Here is a 14,040-nt window from a genome sequence, read left to right as displayed (position 1 = left end):
ATTGAAATCCACAAGGAGCACGTGGGGAATTTCAGCAGAAAGGAGGAAATGAACAAGGTCTGATCACTAGTATTAAAAAAACCACCAGAAAACAAGGAACACTACTCAGACTGGAGAGAAGCAATCAAGTGCTGTTTAACAGCTCCCAAACAGAGGGTGCATCCAGGCAACAACTGCCAGGCCACCTCTATGCAAATACTCTCACCGATTGACTTTACAGCTTCATGGCTACTCAATGCTACTCAAGCTGGCCAATGGCAACATTCACATGTGCTCTAAACAGGCAAAGATTCTTTCTCCCACCCTGGACATTATTCCACAGGTGTGTGTGAATGTGTGTGTATACACACACACACATTCCACCTTCCTCACTGCCAACAGAACCTCTGAAGATGCCATTAGCCACAGATGCAGTCGAAATGTCAGGAGGGAATGCAGCTGTAACATGGCCAGAAAACCCACAGCAACCCAGTGATTCCAGCCATGAACGCCTTTGACAACACATATAAGGCTCGTTACACAATTTGGAATTTCCCATGAACAAAAGCCTGCTATTCAAACAAAACCAACCAAGCCTAACAAAACAAAAATATGTCCTGTATGTTATATGTGTCCATGTGTGTCCAGGTTTTGCAGACTGGAGCCCCCAGTGGTGCAGCGCTGAGCTGCTGAACTTGTTGTCCAAAAGGTTGCAGGTTCGAATCTGGGGAGTGGGGTGAGCTCCTGCTGTTAGCCCCAGCTTCTGCCAACCAAGCAGTTTGAAAACATGCAAATGTGAGTAGATCAATAGGTACCGCTCTGGCGGGAAGGTAACGGTGCTCCATGCAGTCATGCCAGTGGCCACATGACCTTGGAGGCGTCTACAGACAATACCGGCTCTAAGAAATTGAGATAAGCACCAGAGTCCCAGAGTCAGACACGACTGCACGTAATGTCAGGGGACAACCTTTACTTTTTACTTTTGCAGACAGTGCAAAAGTCTTCCCTAGAGACCTGAAATAGAGTGCCCAGGCCATGACATCTGGGAACCCTAAAGCGACCATTACACTTTGTAACAAAACTTGAAAAAGGTTCTGATCCTGGTTGAAACATGTTATTCCTGTGTATGCGTCTTGTCCTTACTTTAAAAGGGGCTGCTCTGCTCCAAAAATGGCGTTATTTTTGTGGCTGCCACAAACGAGATCAAATGGGTTGAGACTCAATGAAGAGATTGGCATTGCAAAACTAGAGCCAAATGTGCTGCTGCAGGATGAGTCCTCTCCCGAAGAAACAAAGCTTTGGTAGTTTGATAAACTTTTCCCACGTTTTTATGATAAACCAATTAGGAAATGATATTTATAGCCCAGGAACAAAAACCATAGTGTTGCATAGTGTGCTTGCATAGCCCACGGCTGGCTCTCCCTCTGAACCTACTCCTCCTCCTCCTGCAGCCGTGTTGCAAGCTCTGCTGCCAACGAGACTATCGCTTCTCATCCAGCCACCCATCGATGGCAGCAAGGACACAATGGACTCCCAGCCGAAGCCAGGATCGATTCCTTCAGCGGCAGCAAAGGGGTCACGGGGCATGGCCGGTCGATCCCCACACATACATAGGCAGTGAGAGAGGAGAGAGAGAGAGAGAGATCCATGTGAGAAAGATGGACAACAAGCTCAACATGAGCCAAGAGTGTGAGGCAGCAGCTAAAAAGCCAATGGGATTTTGGGCAGCATCCAAAGGAGTCTAGTGTCAGCATTGAGGGAAGTCATTTTAAGGAGAATGGTGCAGAGAGCACTGCGATTAATTGTGTCAAATGCCTTTGCAAGGTCAATGAATGCTGTTCTGGGACAGCCGCACCAGGAGCTCCAGCTTATCTTGTTATTTGTTGATTACTGTGTGTATTTTAAAATTCTATGTCTTTGCAGTTAGATGGCTTTCCTTAGTTTGCATTTATTGGATCTATGACCTGTCAATTATTGTTAGGTTCCCTGGTCCCGCCCCCTTTTTGGGTTTTGGAGGGAATAGGAACCATTTTGGACCATCACGGAAACCTGAACACCTTCTTTTCCCCTGGAAGTCTACAAAGCTCTGCTTGGTAAGGGTCACTTGTGGCAGCCAGAAGCAGTTGGTACCGGGTGTAGGGGCTCCACGCCAACAGAGGCAAAGACAGACTGCCCAGATAAGAGGATTTCCCCATTAGTCAAAATATAGTTATGAAGATAGTGCCTGTCCCCTGTGGACAAGATCGAGAGAGCCAATAGACTATTAAGAAAGCCTTGAAGTACCTGTTTGATTTCAATAATAAAGAAGTTTGTTGAACCTTTAAGAAATCTTCTGTTCCTTGATTTGTGTTTGGGCAATGCTGCGTTTGGTGGTCCCTATGTAGACTTGTCCACAGCTGCATGGTATACGGTAGACTCCTGCAGAAGTGAGAGGATACCTCTTGTCCTTTGCTGAACTTAGCATAAGGAAGCTGATGAGGAAACACAACATACAAACTATCTACAGACCACCAAGAAAATCCAACAAATGCTACACTCAGCAAAGGACAAGAGGGATCCTCTCACTTCTGCAAGAGTTTTCCGTATACCATGCAGCTGTGGACAAGAAGTCTACATAGGAACCACCAAATGCAGCATTGCCCAAACACGAATCAAGGAACATGAAAGGCACTGCAGACTACTTCAACCAGAGAAGTCAGCTATAGCAGAGCACCTGATGAACCAATCTGGACACAGCATATTATTTGAGGCACTGCCAGGCCATCAAATGCTAATCAAGGTAGTCAGCTGAAACATTCACACCTCGCTCCAGCAGACAAGAGTCCTTTGTCCCACCCTGGTCATTCCACAGATATATAAACCCTTTTCCCTAATTCCAACAGACTTCACTACCTCCGAGGATGCTTGCCATAGATGCAGGCGAAATGTCAGGAGGGAATGCCTGTAGAACATGGCCATATAACCCGAAAAAACCTACAACCCAACATAGGTAGGATTTGAAAATTAAGTTCTGAAAGCTTTGCAAAACGATTGAATCCTTACAGCACTCCCTAGACATGAAACATAAATAATATTTCCAGGGAACATCATTTTCATGGCTTCAGAGACCTCTCTCCTGCCAGAAAAGGAGGACAACATGATGAGTTACTCCCCACATAAACACATGCAAAATGGGAATCCCAATGCGTGGCATGCCATCCCTTGTTGCACCACTAGGTGAAGCTAAAGCCCCATGTGTTTTTCTCCATTGAACAAGGAAAGCAAGGGAGGCCTTTGGTACCTTTCCCCCTTTATTTTGCAGGCCTTTCTCTTTCAGTGGGATGCTGAAAAATCAAGATAATATATGGGAAAATTCCTCACCTGAAGTCCAGGACTTTGGAGCGTGCAACCCATATGAATATGTTGTAGCAACTATCTGAATATGGACCAGAAAGATGAGATATTAAAAGAAAATACCCAAGAATTTCCATTTCCTTCCTAGAAGGCCATTCCCAGAAGGTGTTGTTGGTAGACTTCTGCTTGGCTCCACAGCCATTGTCTTGTGAGGTTCCGCAGGGATCAATGCTGTCTCCTGTGTTGTTTAACATCTACATGAGGCCACTGGGAGAGATCATCCGGAGTTTTGGAGTTCGATGGCATTGTACGCAGATAACATTTAACTGTGTTACTCCTTCCCACCTGCTACTAAGGAGGCTGTTCAGGTCCTGAACCGGTGCATGGCCGCTGTGATGGTCTGGATGAGGGTGAACAAATTGAAACTGAGTCCACACAAGACACAGGTCCTCCTGGTCAGTCATAAGACAGAACAGGGCATAAGGTTACAGCCTGTGTTGGATGGGGTTACCCTCCCCCTGAAGGTGCATGTTCACAGTTTGAGAGTTCTCCTGGATCTAGCCCTGAGCCCAGAACCTCAGGTATCAGTGGTGGCCAGGGGAGCATTCACACAATTAAAACTTGTGTGCCTGTTGTGCCTGTACCTTGAGAAGTCTCTTGGCCATGGTTGTCCACAATCTGGTTACATCCCATATAGACTACTGTAATGTGCTCTATCAGAATAATGTTAGTAGCCTGCAGAAAGCCTCAGTCCCTTTTACTCTCAGTGTGATAAAAACTCAAAAAAATACACAAGTTCGTTGATTTAAGTAGAAACAAAAATATAGTTGTATTCACTATAGATCAAAAACACAAAGCAAAACAAGAATTATTCTCACCAATATACAGCAAACAATCTCTCTGGTGAGTCTTCTTCTTTACATAATGATATGCAAACACATAGGAAATATTACAGTCTCTCTTAGTTATCAGTAGAATGCCCTTATCTTGCTATAAACAAGCAGTTTCCTTGGCACTCCAAACAGCTTCAGCTTCAGGACGCTGTGTAACCACTCCCAGCAACAGCCAAAGGTTTCTTCAGCTCAAATAAGCCATCAAGCTAAGCCAAAAGCAAAGCTCAAAAGCTTGCAAACCTAGTGCCTTGTTATATGCTGAAACAGAACACACCCAGTTTAATTTGTGGCAGCTCTAACAGAAAAGGTTCTGATCCTCCTTAGAATATGCCTGTTGTAAACCTCTAGTAGCAACATGCTCTACGTGGGGTTGCCTTTGAAGACTGTTTGGAAGCTTCAATTAGTCCAACAAGGTGGTAGCCAGATTGCTCACCAGGGAGCATACAAACCCTCTGTTAAGCCAACTCCACTGGCTGCCAGTTTGCTACTGGGCACAATAAATAAATAATAATAATAATAATAAAACTTTATTTATACCCTGCTCCATCTCCCCCAGGGGGACTCGGGGCGGCTTACATGAGGCCAAGCCCATCAATACAATAAACACAATATTACACAAAAGCATAACACAATATAACACAAAGCATAAGAGAACCAAAAACATAAAATGCAAAACCAAAATAATAAACGAAACAGTAGTGTAAAATCAAAACAGCAGTACAATTCAAAGTGCTGGCTTCAGCCTATAAAGTTCAAAGCGGTTCTGGTCCAGCTTACTTGTCTGAACGTATCTCTTCCTATGAACCATCTAGGACAGTGGTTCTCAGTGGTTCCCCAGATGTTTTTGGCCTACAACTCCCAGAAATCCCAGCCAGTTTACCAGCTGTTATGTTTTCTGGGAGTTGGAGGCCAAAATCATCTGGGGACCCCAGGTTGAGAACCACTGATCTAGGAGTTTTAAGATCATCCGGGGAGGCCCTGCTCTCCGTCTCACCTTCTTTGCAGGCACAACTGGCAGGGACAAGAAGCAGGGCCTTCCTTCCTTCTTAGTGGTGGCCCCTTGGCTGTGGAACTCCCTTTCTAGGGATATTAGAACAGCCCCCTCCTTCTTGACCTTCTCGAAAAAAGTAAAAACATGGCTATTTGAACAAGCCTTCAGAAACTAATGCAACGTCAAACACGGAATTAGATGAAAGTGTACATTGGAACGGCCCAGACTACAATTTATGGACAGTGAGACTAACAATGAAGACAGTGCTTTGATATGGTTTAAAAGGTTTGATTGAATGTATTGCCGAAGGTTTTCTTGGCCGGAATCACTGGGTTGTTGTAGGTTTTTTCGAGCTATGTGGCCATGTTCTAGAGCAGTGGCTTTCAACCTGTGGGTCCCCAGATGTTTTGGTCTTCAACACCCAAAAACCCTAACAGCTGGTAAGCTAGCTGGGATTTCTGGGAGTTGTAGGCGAAGACACCTGGGGACTCACAGGTTGAGAACTACTGCTCTAGAGGCATTCTCTCCTGATGTTTCCCCTGCATCTATGGCAAGCATCCCCAGAGGTAGTGAGGTCTCTACCTCTGAGGATGCTTGCCATAGATGCAGGCGAAACGTCAGGAGAGAATGCCTCTAGAACATGACCATATAGCCTGAAAAAACCTGCAACAACCCTTTGATTGAATGTATTTTAATTCTGTGAATTGTATATTGTTAAGGAATCGAATTGCTGCCTGGTTGTAAGCCGCCTTGAGTCACCTTTGGGTTCGAGAAAGGCGGGATAGAAAGATCATAAATCAATCACTCACTCAATAAATAAATGGTACTGTAAGACCGCTCAGGTCTTCTGGAAAGAAATCCACACCATGTGCCAGATAGTGCTATCAAAAAAAATACCCTTCAAACCAGAACGATTCCTACTAAGCTTCACAGACGACTCTTGGAGTAATAATGAGGAAAAAATCTTTGTCTATATCACCACCGCAGCACGCTTGAGCTATGCAAAAGTATGGAAACAGAAAACAAGACCCCTCAAAATAGAATGGATAAAGAAAATCTTAGACACAATGAACATGGATAAGTTAACCTTCCTAATATCTAAAATACAAAATAAACCGAGGAAGATGACAGACTGGACACCAGTGAGAACATGGCTGAAAGAAAACAAAATAAAGGTATTAATTTAGGGGGGAAAGAAAGAGAGAAAGAAAGAGAGAAAGAAAAAGAAAATGTGAAGAGACAGTAATGAAATAAATCAGAAAAGTAGAAACGACCCACCTCCTATGAAGCTATAAAGAGACTCTATACATCTAAGAGGAAAGGAATTACACAGAAAAATCCCGCACAGAAGAGGAACGGAAGAAGACAGCCCCCCCCCCAAAAAAACCCCTCTTCCCTAAGCCCCCTTCCCTAAACACCATCCCCTTCCTCCCACCCCCTCACCCCTATACCCCCCTTCCCCCCCCTTATTTCCTTCCCCCCCTCTTTCCCCCCCCAACTTATTTTATTCAGTGTTGTTTATAGAAAATTTACTAATAAAAATTTATTATAAAAAAAAATAAAATAAATGGCTTTGCAGGTTTCCAGGAAGAAAAGAAGAGAGGAATTCTCAAATGTCCCATAATCAGGGGTGCAAAGAGACACTAAGGACGCTAAGGACTCAGCTACACCACGGAATTAATCTGCTTTATTCGTCGTGGCTCAAATGCGAAGTAATTCTGCCAGGGGCAGCGTTTGTTCTTCAGTGTACATGGAACTTGAGATGTTAAGAAACGACGCACAGAAACCTACCACACCAAAGGGGCAAAAAAGAGAACCTTTAATATTGTGCACCAACCTTTGCCTTTTCTTGTCTTGAATGAAGTACCGGATGAAGACAAGGCTGTGTTTATTATTGCAAACCGAGGTGTACAAAAACCCTCTCCCATCAGTAGAAATGCACCCGATGCTGCCCTGGTTAAGCACAGTCCAGGGGCCACACTGTCTACTTGCACCCAATGACTCCTTCTCCTTGCTCTATCAAAAACCCCAAAGCAGTTGGCTGACCCTCATCTATGGCACTCTCAAGCTTTTGGCCGGTCAGTCTCTTGGAGGCTGGTCCTTTGGACAACCCATGAAGGTCATTCATACAACACTCTGGCCAATGGCACCGTCATCCACCAAGTGTGCCCCTGTGCCATCCACTGTGTCCAATCCTGCCTCATCCACCATTTCAACCCTTGCATCGTCCATCCCATCGGCCCCTGCATTGTCCACCTTGGCATCGGCCACCACGGCCACTACTGTGTCCTCCTCCTCCTCCGTGTCTCGGACTGGAAGGTAGCCCCCCTCCCTGGGCAAACACCAGCACCACCCAGCCCCAGTGAGGTCCAGTGCATCCCAGTCAAAGCTGCTGAAGTCCAGCCGCTTGAAGTCCACCATGTCCAAGTTCTCGTGCATCTCGTCCAGCTCCTGCCAGTACAGCCAGGCCATCACCAAGCCCAGGACCTGTAAGGAGAGAGTGGACAGAGAGGGGGCATGGGGTCACCTAAAGGCCATCTAGTCACATTCCCTTCTGCAGGACTGTAGTGTTAAAAGGGGCATCCAAAGGCCATCTAGTCCCACCCTCATCTGTAGGATCACAGTGTGGCAAGGGGCACCCAAAGGCCATCTAGTCCAGTACCCTTCTGCAGGACTGTAGTGTTGCAAGGGGCATCCAAAGGCCATTTAGTCTCATTCCTTTCTGTGGAATTGTATTGTTGTAAGATGTTCCCCTGAGGCGAGGGAGAGAGACTATTTCCTCTTTAAAACCTCTTTGCTGCCTTATACTGATTCAGTTTCTTCTTTTATATTGGCTGGGACTTTCTATGTGCTGTTAAACCTTTGTACTTTATATCGCAGGCAATGAAACACTCTTGTGTATAAGAAAGTAACACAATTTATTTATAACTTCTGGCTCCAATGCTTGTGGTTACATATGTGTTTTGTTGAAATCTTGAGGCTTACAGTCAGTATCATTTACTTGGTTAACTTTTCTGAATAAACTATCGATGTTTCACATTCACAAACATGTTACTTGCTTTAAACACTCTTGGCTGAATTATATTCTGAACTAAGGCAACACTAGCCTTCTTTATGTTCCATAAAACTCGAGCTCTATTTAACTAACTGCTTCTCTATATCAGAAGTCTTTAACACATCTTCATAACTGCTTATTTCTATCAGGCACTCAAAAGCCAACTCTCCTCTTCACACACAGATTCCTAACTGTCATTTTCAAACTCCCTCACTCTAACTGCCTCTTTCAGAACCTTGGCTCCACCCCTTTGGAATGTTCAGCTCTGCTCTCCCCAACTGTCATTTTGGCCTAGCAGCCTTTTCAAATCCTAGGCCTACACTAATCTGTATATGACCAATCGGCTTCACATATACAAATGAATCCTATCTCTGCTGTTGCTACCCTGTCTGTGCCTATTCTTCCCTATCTGCCATATGTAAACATAGAGCTATACACCAAAACTTTAACATAGAGTAGCAATTTCACTACACCCTCAAAGGCCATCTAGCCCAACCCCCTTTAGCAGGATCATAGCTTTTCAAGAAGCACCCAAAGGCCATCTAGTCTAACCCGCTTTTGCAGGATCGTAGTGTTGCCAAAGGCCATCGCCCAATTCCTCTCTGCAGAATGGTAACTTATAAAGGAACGCCCAAAGGCCATTTAGTCCAACCCTTTTCTGCAGGATTGTAGTGTTGCAAGGGGCAACCAAAGACCATCTAATCCAAACCAGGGTCCTTCCTTGTTTTTCAAAACTCTCTTCTTGAAAGGAAGGGAATGCAAGCAATTCAGTGCCCAGGACGATGCTCATTCTATCCAGCTTACACTCTTTCTGCCTCGCATTGGCTTTGCTGCAAAAGACGGGGTGCTAATGGGTTTGTTTGTGTCCAATCAGTCCCGTAAACAGTCTTGTAAATGATGCCGGATGTTTTTCAAATGCCCCCGTCAATTAGATTACGCTGACTCCATTTAATATCTAAGAGTCTATTAAGTGGGGAAAGGAATATGCAGCAGTTGGAACAATTTGGCAAGAGAAAAAGAGGAGAATCTTTACTTGTTGCTGTAAGTTTTCCAGGCTGTCTGGCCGTGTTCCAGAAGCATTCTCTCCTGACATTTCACCCACATCTATAGCAGGCATCCTCAGAGGTTGTGGGGTTTGTTGGACACACAAGTGGAGTTTGTGAGTATATCTGTGGAATGGTGTCCATGGCGGGAGAAAGAATTCTTCTCTGCTGGAGGTAAGTGTGAATGTTGCCATTGGCCACCTTGATTAGCAGTGAATGACTGCTTCCTGTTGGGAAGTGTTAGCTGGCTCTCATAGTTTCATGTCAGGAATTCCCCTGTTTTTTTAGTGTTCCTCTTTATTTACTGTCCTGGTTTTAGATTTTTTTAATGGTTTTGTTCATTTTCATAGCCATTGAAATCCACAAGAACACATGGACAATTTTAACAGAAAGGGGGGAACAACGGAAATGAACAAAATCTGGCAGCCAGTAAATATAGAACAACACTAAAAAAACCCCCCAAAAAACCAGGGGAATTCCAGAAAAGAAACAATCAGGGCCAGCTAACACCTCCCAACAAAGGATTTCCTCATGGAACAACCTGCCAGGCTTTGAATCTGCAAGGCCACCCAATGCAAATCAAGGTGGCCAATCGAAATATTCACACCTGCCTCAAGCAGGCAAGATTTCTTCCTCCACCCTGGACATTATTCCACAGGTATATATATAAACCCCATTTTCCAAGTTTCCAACAGACCTCACAAGCTCTGAGGATGCCTGCTACAGATGTGGGCGAAACGTCAGGAGAGAATGCTTCTGGGACATGGCCAGATAGCACGGAAAACTCACAGAAACCACAACATAGTGTAAATGAAAGCCTTTGACAACAGATATTATGATTGTTGCTATTATAAATATTATGAATATTACTATGATTATTGCTATTATTTCTGAGTCCCTCTACGGAGGTGAGAAAATCGGAATATAAAAGTTTTAAATAATAATAATAATAATAATAATAATAATAATAATAATAATTGCTATTATATTATGATTACTGCTATTAGTGTATTATTATTATTATTATTATTACTACTACTACTACTACTACTACTAGAACATGTCTTTATACTCTGCTTTTTCTCTTTTGCCAGAGGAGACTCAAAGTGGCAAAGATTAAAAACCGTAACAATATGTGAATTAAAACCAAGAACTATTAAACACTGAGATATTAAAAATGTGTAGTTAAACCCATGTGACCAATCTATTCAAATGCAATGAAACACAATGATAAAACCAAGACCCCTGTTGTTTCTTAATAGCCCTTGTGCCAAAAATAAGGCCTGGATGTTTTGCAGAGTGGTTGATTAATTAATAAGGGCACCTTTGAAAAGTCAATTAAAGCCGTTTAAAGTGGTTCATCGAAGTGGCTCATCAACTCAACAAAAAGTGCCTGGGGTTTTTCCCCAGCAAAAGACATGGGAGTGAATGCAATCCTGCATCCTTTGAGACCGTATTCAAAAAGGCTCAAAAAAGCTTTTAAAAGGCAATTGTTTTCTGATTTTGCATGATACCCAACAGCAGAGAAATGTGGATTTTTTTTCTTTTATAATGCACACTTTCCTGTGTAGTGAACATTAAAAAGTACAATCTGTAATTGAAATTCTGGCATGGAAAATCAAAAGCTACTCCATACAACACCTGGAATATATTCATTCCTCTGAAGTGATGTTGCCCCCTGATAATGCATAATCATCATCGTCGTCATCATCATCATTATTAACATCTGAACATGAGGAAGAACTTCCTGACTGTGAGAGCCGTTCAGCAGTGGAACTCTCTGCCCCGGAGTGTGGTGGAGGCTCCTTCTTTGGAAGCTTTTAAACAGAGGCTGGATGGCCATCTGTCAGGGGTGATTTGAATGCAATATTGGACTGGATGGCCCATGAGGTCTCTTCCAACTCTTTGATTCTATGATTCTTGGAATCATGTCCTGAACACAAACATAACATTTCAACTGTTCTGTTCACACCTGTTCTGTTCAGACATCATGACATAGATATATGAGTCATTGAGGTTGTGAAGGAGCTACCCATAGACCCCAAAGGACTCAAAGAAGGTATCCGGGAAGCTTAATCTATGAAAGAGACCCTCCTGAACCCCAGAGGAGCCCTTCAAGGTGCTGAACCTATGAGGGAGATATTCCTAAACCCCAAAGGTATCCACAAAAGGACCCCCCCCCCCCCCCGCTGTGCCTCAAAAGAGCTCTCCAAGGTGCTGAAGGTATGGAGGGGCCTCTCTGGGACCCCAAAGAAATGGCTGAGAACATGAACTACCCTTAGACCTGCCCAAAAAACTCAAAGAAGGTATTGAGGATGTTCCATCTATGAAGGCGCCACTCTTGAACTCCAAGGAAGCCATTCAAGGTACTTAACTTACAAAGGAAACATTCCTGGACCCCAAAGGAGCTCCCCATGATGCTTTATGAAGGAGAAACCCATGAATGACAAAAGAGTTATTCACTATGCTGGACCTATGAAGGAGATACTCCTGAACCCCTAAAGGTATCCACAAAAGAGCCCCTCCTGTACCTCAAAAGGTACCTCTCCAAAGTGTTAAATGTATGGAAGAGCTTTTCCTGAACCCCAGAGGAGTTGCTGAGGCCATGAAAAAACTGCCCTTGGACCTCAAAGGACCCCAAAAGAAATCCAAGATACTTAATCTATGAAAGACATATATAATGAATCGCACTGCTGTACCACCAAATTATAATGATCCTGCACCAGCCTACCAAATTATAACGATGACACCACCACTACAGATTAGCTCACCCAACATACAGAGGGAGAATAGTTGTTGAAACCAACTGGATATTTACAAGCTAGGAACTGGGAACCACTGGAACTGTGAGACTTAAAATTGATTCTTTAAAAGGTTTCCGCTGCCACCATATTACTAAAGAACAGGCTGAGGTACTATTGAGAGGTTGTTCAGTAACACACTCTGTGTTACTCTAGTTTTCTTAGCCAAAACATGAACTGGCCTTCCTTAAGGAAAAGAACAGACCACTTGAAAAACACTTTTACCACAAAGGTATTCACATCGAGGCTGGTATAAGTTGGTAAAAATAACAAGAACTTTATTTGAACAGACTTGGATATTTCAGGTACAAATGCTTGATGGTTTCAGTACAAAGCTTGTGGTTATGTTTGAGAAGAAATCTTAAAAACTTCTGGGTTTGAAATCTTAAAATTTCCACACAGAAAATTACTTCAGGAAATGAATCTCTGAAAGTAAATCCTACAAAAATGCCCCTTAGGAAACTAGCCAAAACCTGAACTGGCCTTCCTTAAGGAAAAGAACAGACCACTGATGGGGTTCTGCTCCCACACAGTATTCTAGCTTTCTCTATAGCTACCCTGAATACTAAACAAAAGACGGACCCAAAGTCCTTCTTCAAAACCCCAAACTGCTCTCGCTAACACCCTTTCCAAGTCCCAACTCTCAACTGGCAAATTCTCAACTCAAGCCTCAGTTTTAAAAGTCACTTTTTTCTTCAGATCACTTAGGCACCGCCCCCATCGTTCTAACCAATCCTAGTGGTTTAACTTTCCCTCCAAGACTAGAACATGCACCTTAAGGCAAACCTAACCTAAAATGGCGTCTCCCTTCTGTAAAATGCTGGGGCTTCACCAGGCCCACTCTCCTAGGCCTAAGCTAACCTGCCAAGGTAAGGGAATCATGACAACATACTCTTGAACCTGAAAGGAGACATTCAAGGTGCTCAACCAACAAAGGAGACCCTTTGGGATCCCAAAGGAGCTCCCCAAAATGCTTAATGTATGAAGGAGACACTCTTGAATGCCAAATGATCCATTCATGATGCTGGATCTATGAAACCCCAAAGGAATCCAATAAAGAACTCCTGTACCCCAAAAGAGCTCTCCAAGGTGCTGAGTGCATGGAGGAGGTCTCCTGAACCCCAAAAGAGTTGCTGAGGCTGTGAAGGAGCTACTGGCTTCCCCCCACTAATAAATGGTGTTACTACTTAACTAAATGATATGATCTAACATCCCAATACAAACAAGGCCTTTATCAAATAATCTGCCAGGTACCCAAGCTAGTAACAACAACAACAACAACAACAAAGGCACTGAATCTATAAAGGAGACAATCCTGAACCCCAAAGGAGCCCTCCAATGTGCCAAACTGATTTCACAAATGGGTTTTTATAGCCTTTTCAAAATTTGGACTGAAATCCTGCATTTATATCCTTTGCCAACTAAAGCGGAAGGTGCCTGCAGTTTAGAAAACATGTCTCTATGCCTCCTCATCACCTCCTCTTTGTTTCTATCAAGCTACAGTTTTATGAGATCCTTGTCTCACCCTACCTGCGTGACCGCATCTCTGTCTATGAACCCACACGATCTCTTCGGTCATCTGGATAGGCCTTACTCACAATCCCACCTGCATTGCAGGCGCGATTGGTGGGGACAAGGGACAGGGCCTTCTCGGTGGTGGCCCCTCGACTCTGGAACTCTCTCCCTAAGGACATCAGGCATGCCCCAATGCTGGCAGTTTTTAGGAGGACCTTGAAAACATGGTTGTTCCAGTGTGCCTTCCCAGAATAAGGAAACTCCTAGCATTATATGTCCCCAAATGCACTTTACTAGAGATCTAGGATATCTGCATGCCCCATTCTCCTCCAAATACCTACCCTTTTCGCCTGGTCATGCCCAGCATATTTTTTAAATTTTAATTATTACATTTGGCCCTGCCATAGATTGTAATTGCGTCATGGTATGT

General features: G+C 43.8%; 1 protein-coding gene across 1 annotated transcript in view; it reads right to left on the bottom strand.

The window, feature by feature from the left end:
• Window positions 1–6,993: 6,993 nt before the first annotated feature.
• Window positions 6,994–14,040, bottom strand: part of LOC132782490 (tetraspanin-15-like) — a 40,932-nt gene continuing 33,885 nt past the window's right edge. Inside the window, exon 8 of the mRNA XM_067470754.1 lies at window positions 6,994–7,683. Coding sequence (XP_067326855.1) covers window positions 7,321–7,683 — 363 coding nt within the window. The 3' untranslated portion in view covers window positions 6,994–7,320. The remainder of the gene's footprint in view (window positions 7,684–14,040) is intronic.

Source organism: Anolis sagrei, chromosome 7, assembly GCF_037176765.1.
Source record: "Anolis sagrei isolate rAnoSag1 chromosome 7, rAnoSag1.mat, whole genome shotgun sequence".
Lineage (NCBI taxonomy): Eukaryota > Metazoa > Chordata > Lepidosauria > Squamata > Dactyloidae > Anolis > Anolis sagrei.
The sequence above is the reverse complement of the archived record's forward strand: the minus strand, read 5'-3'. Positions and strand labels throughout refer to the sequence as shown.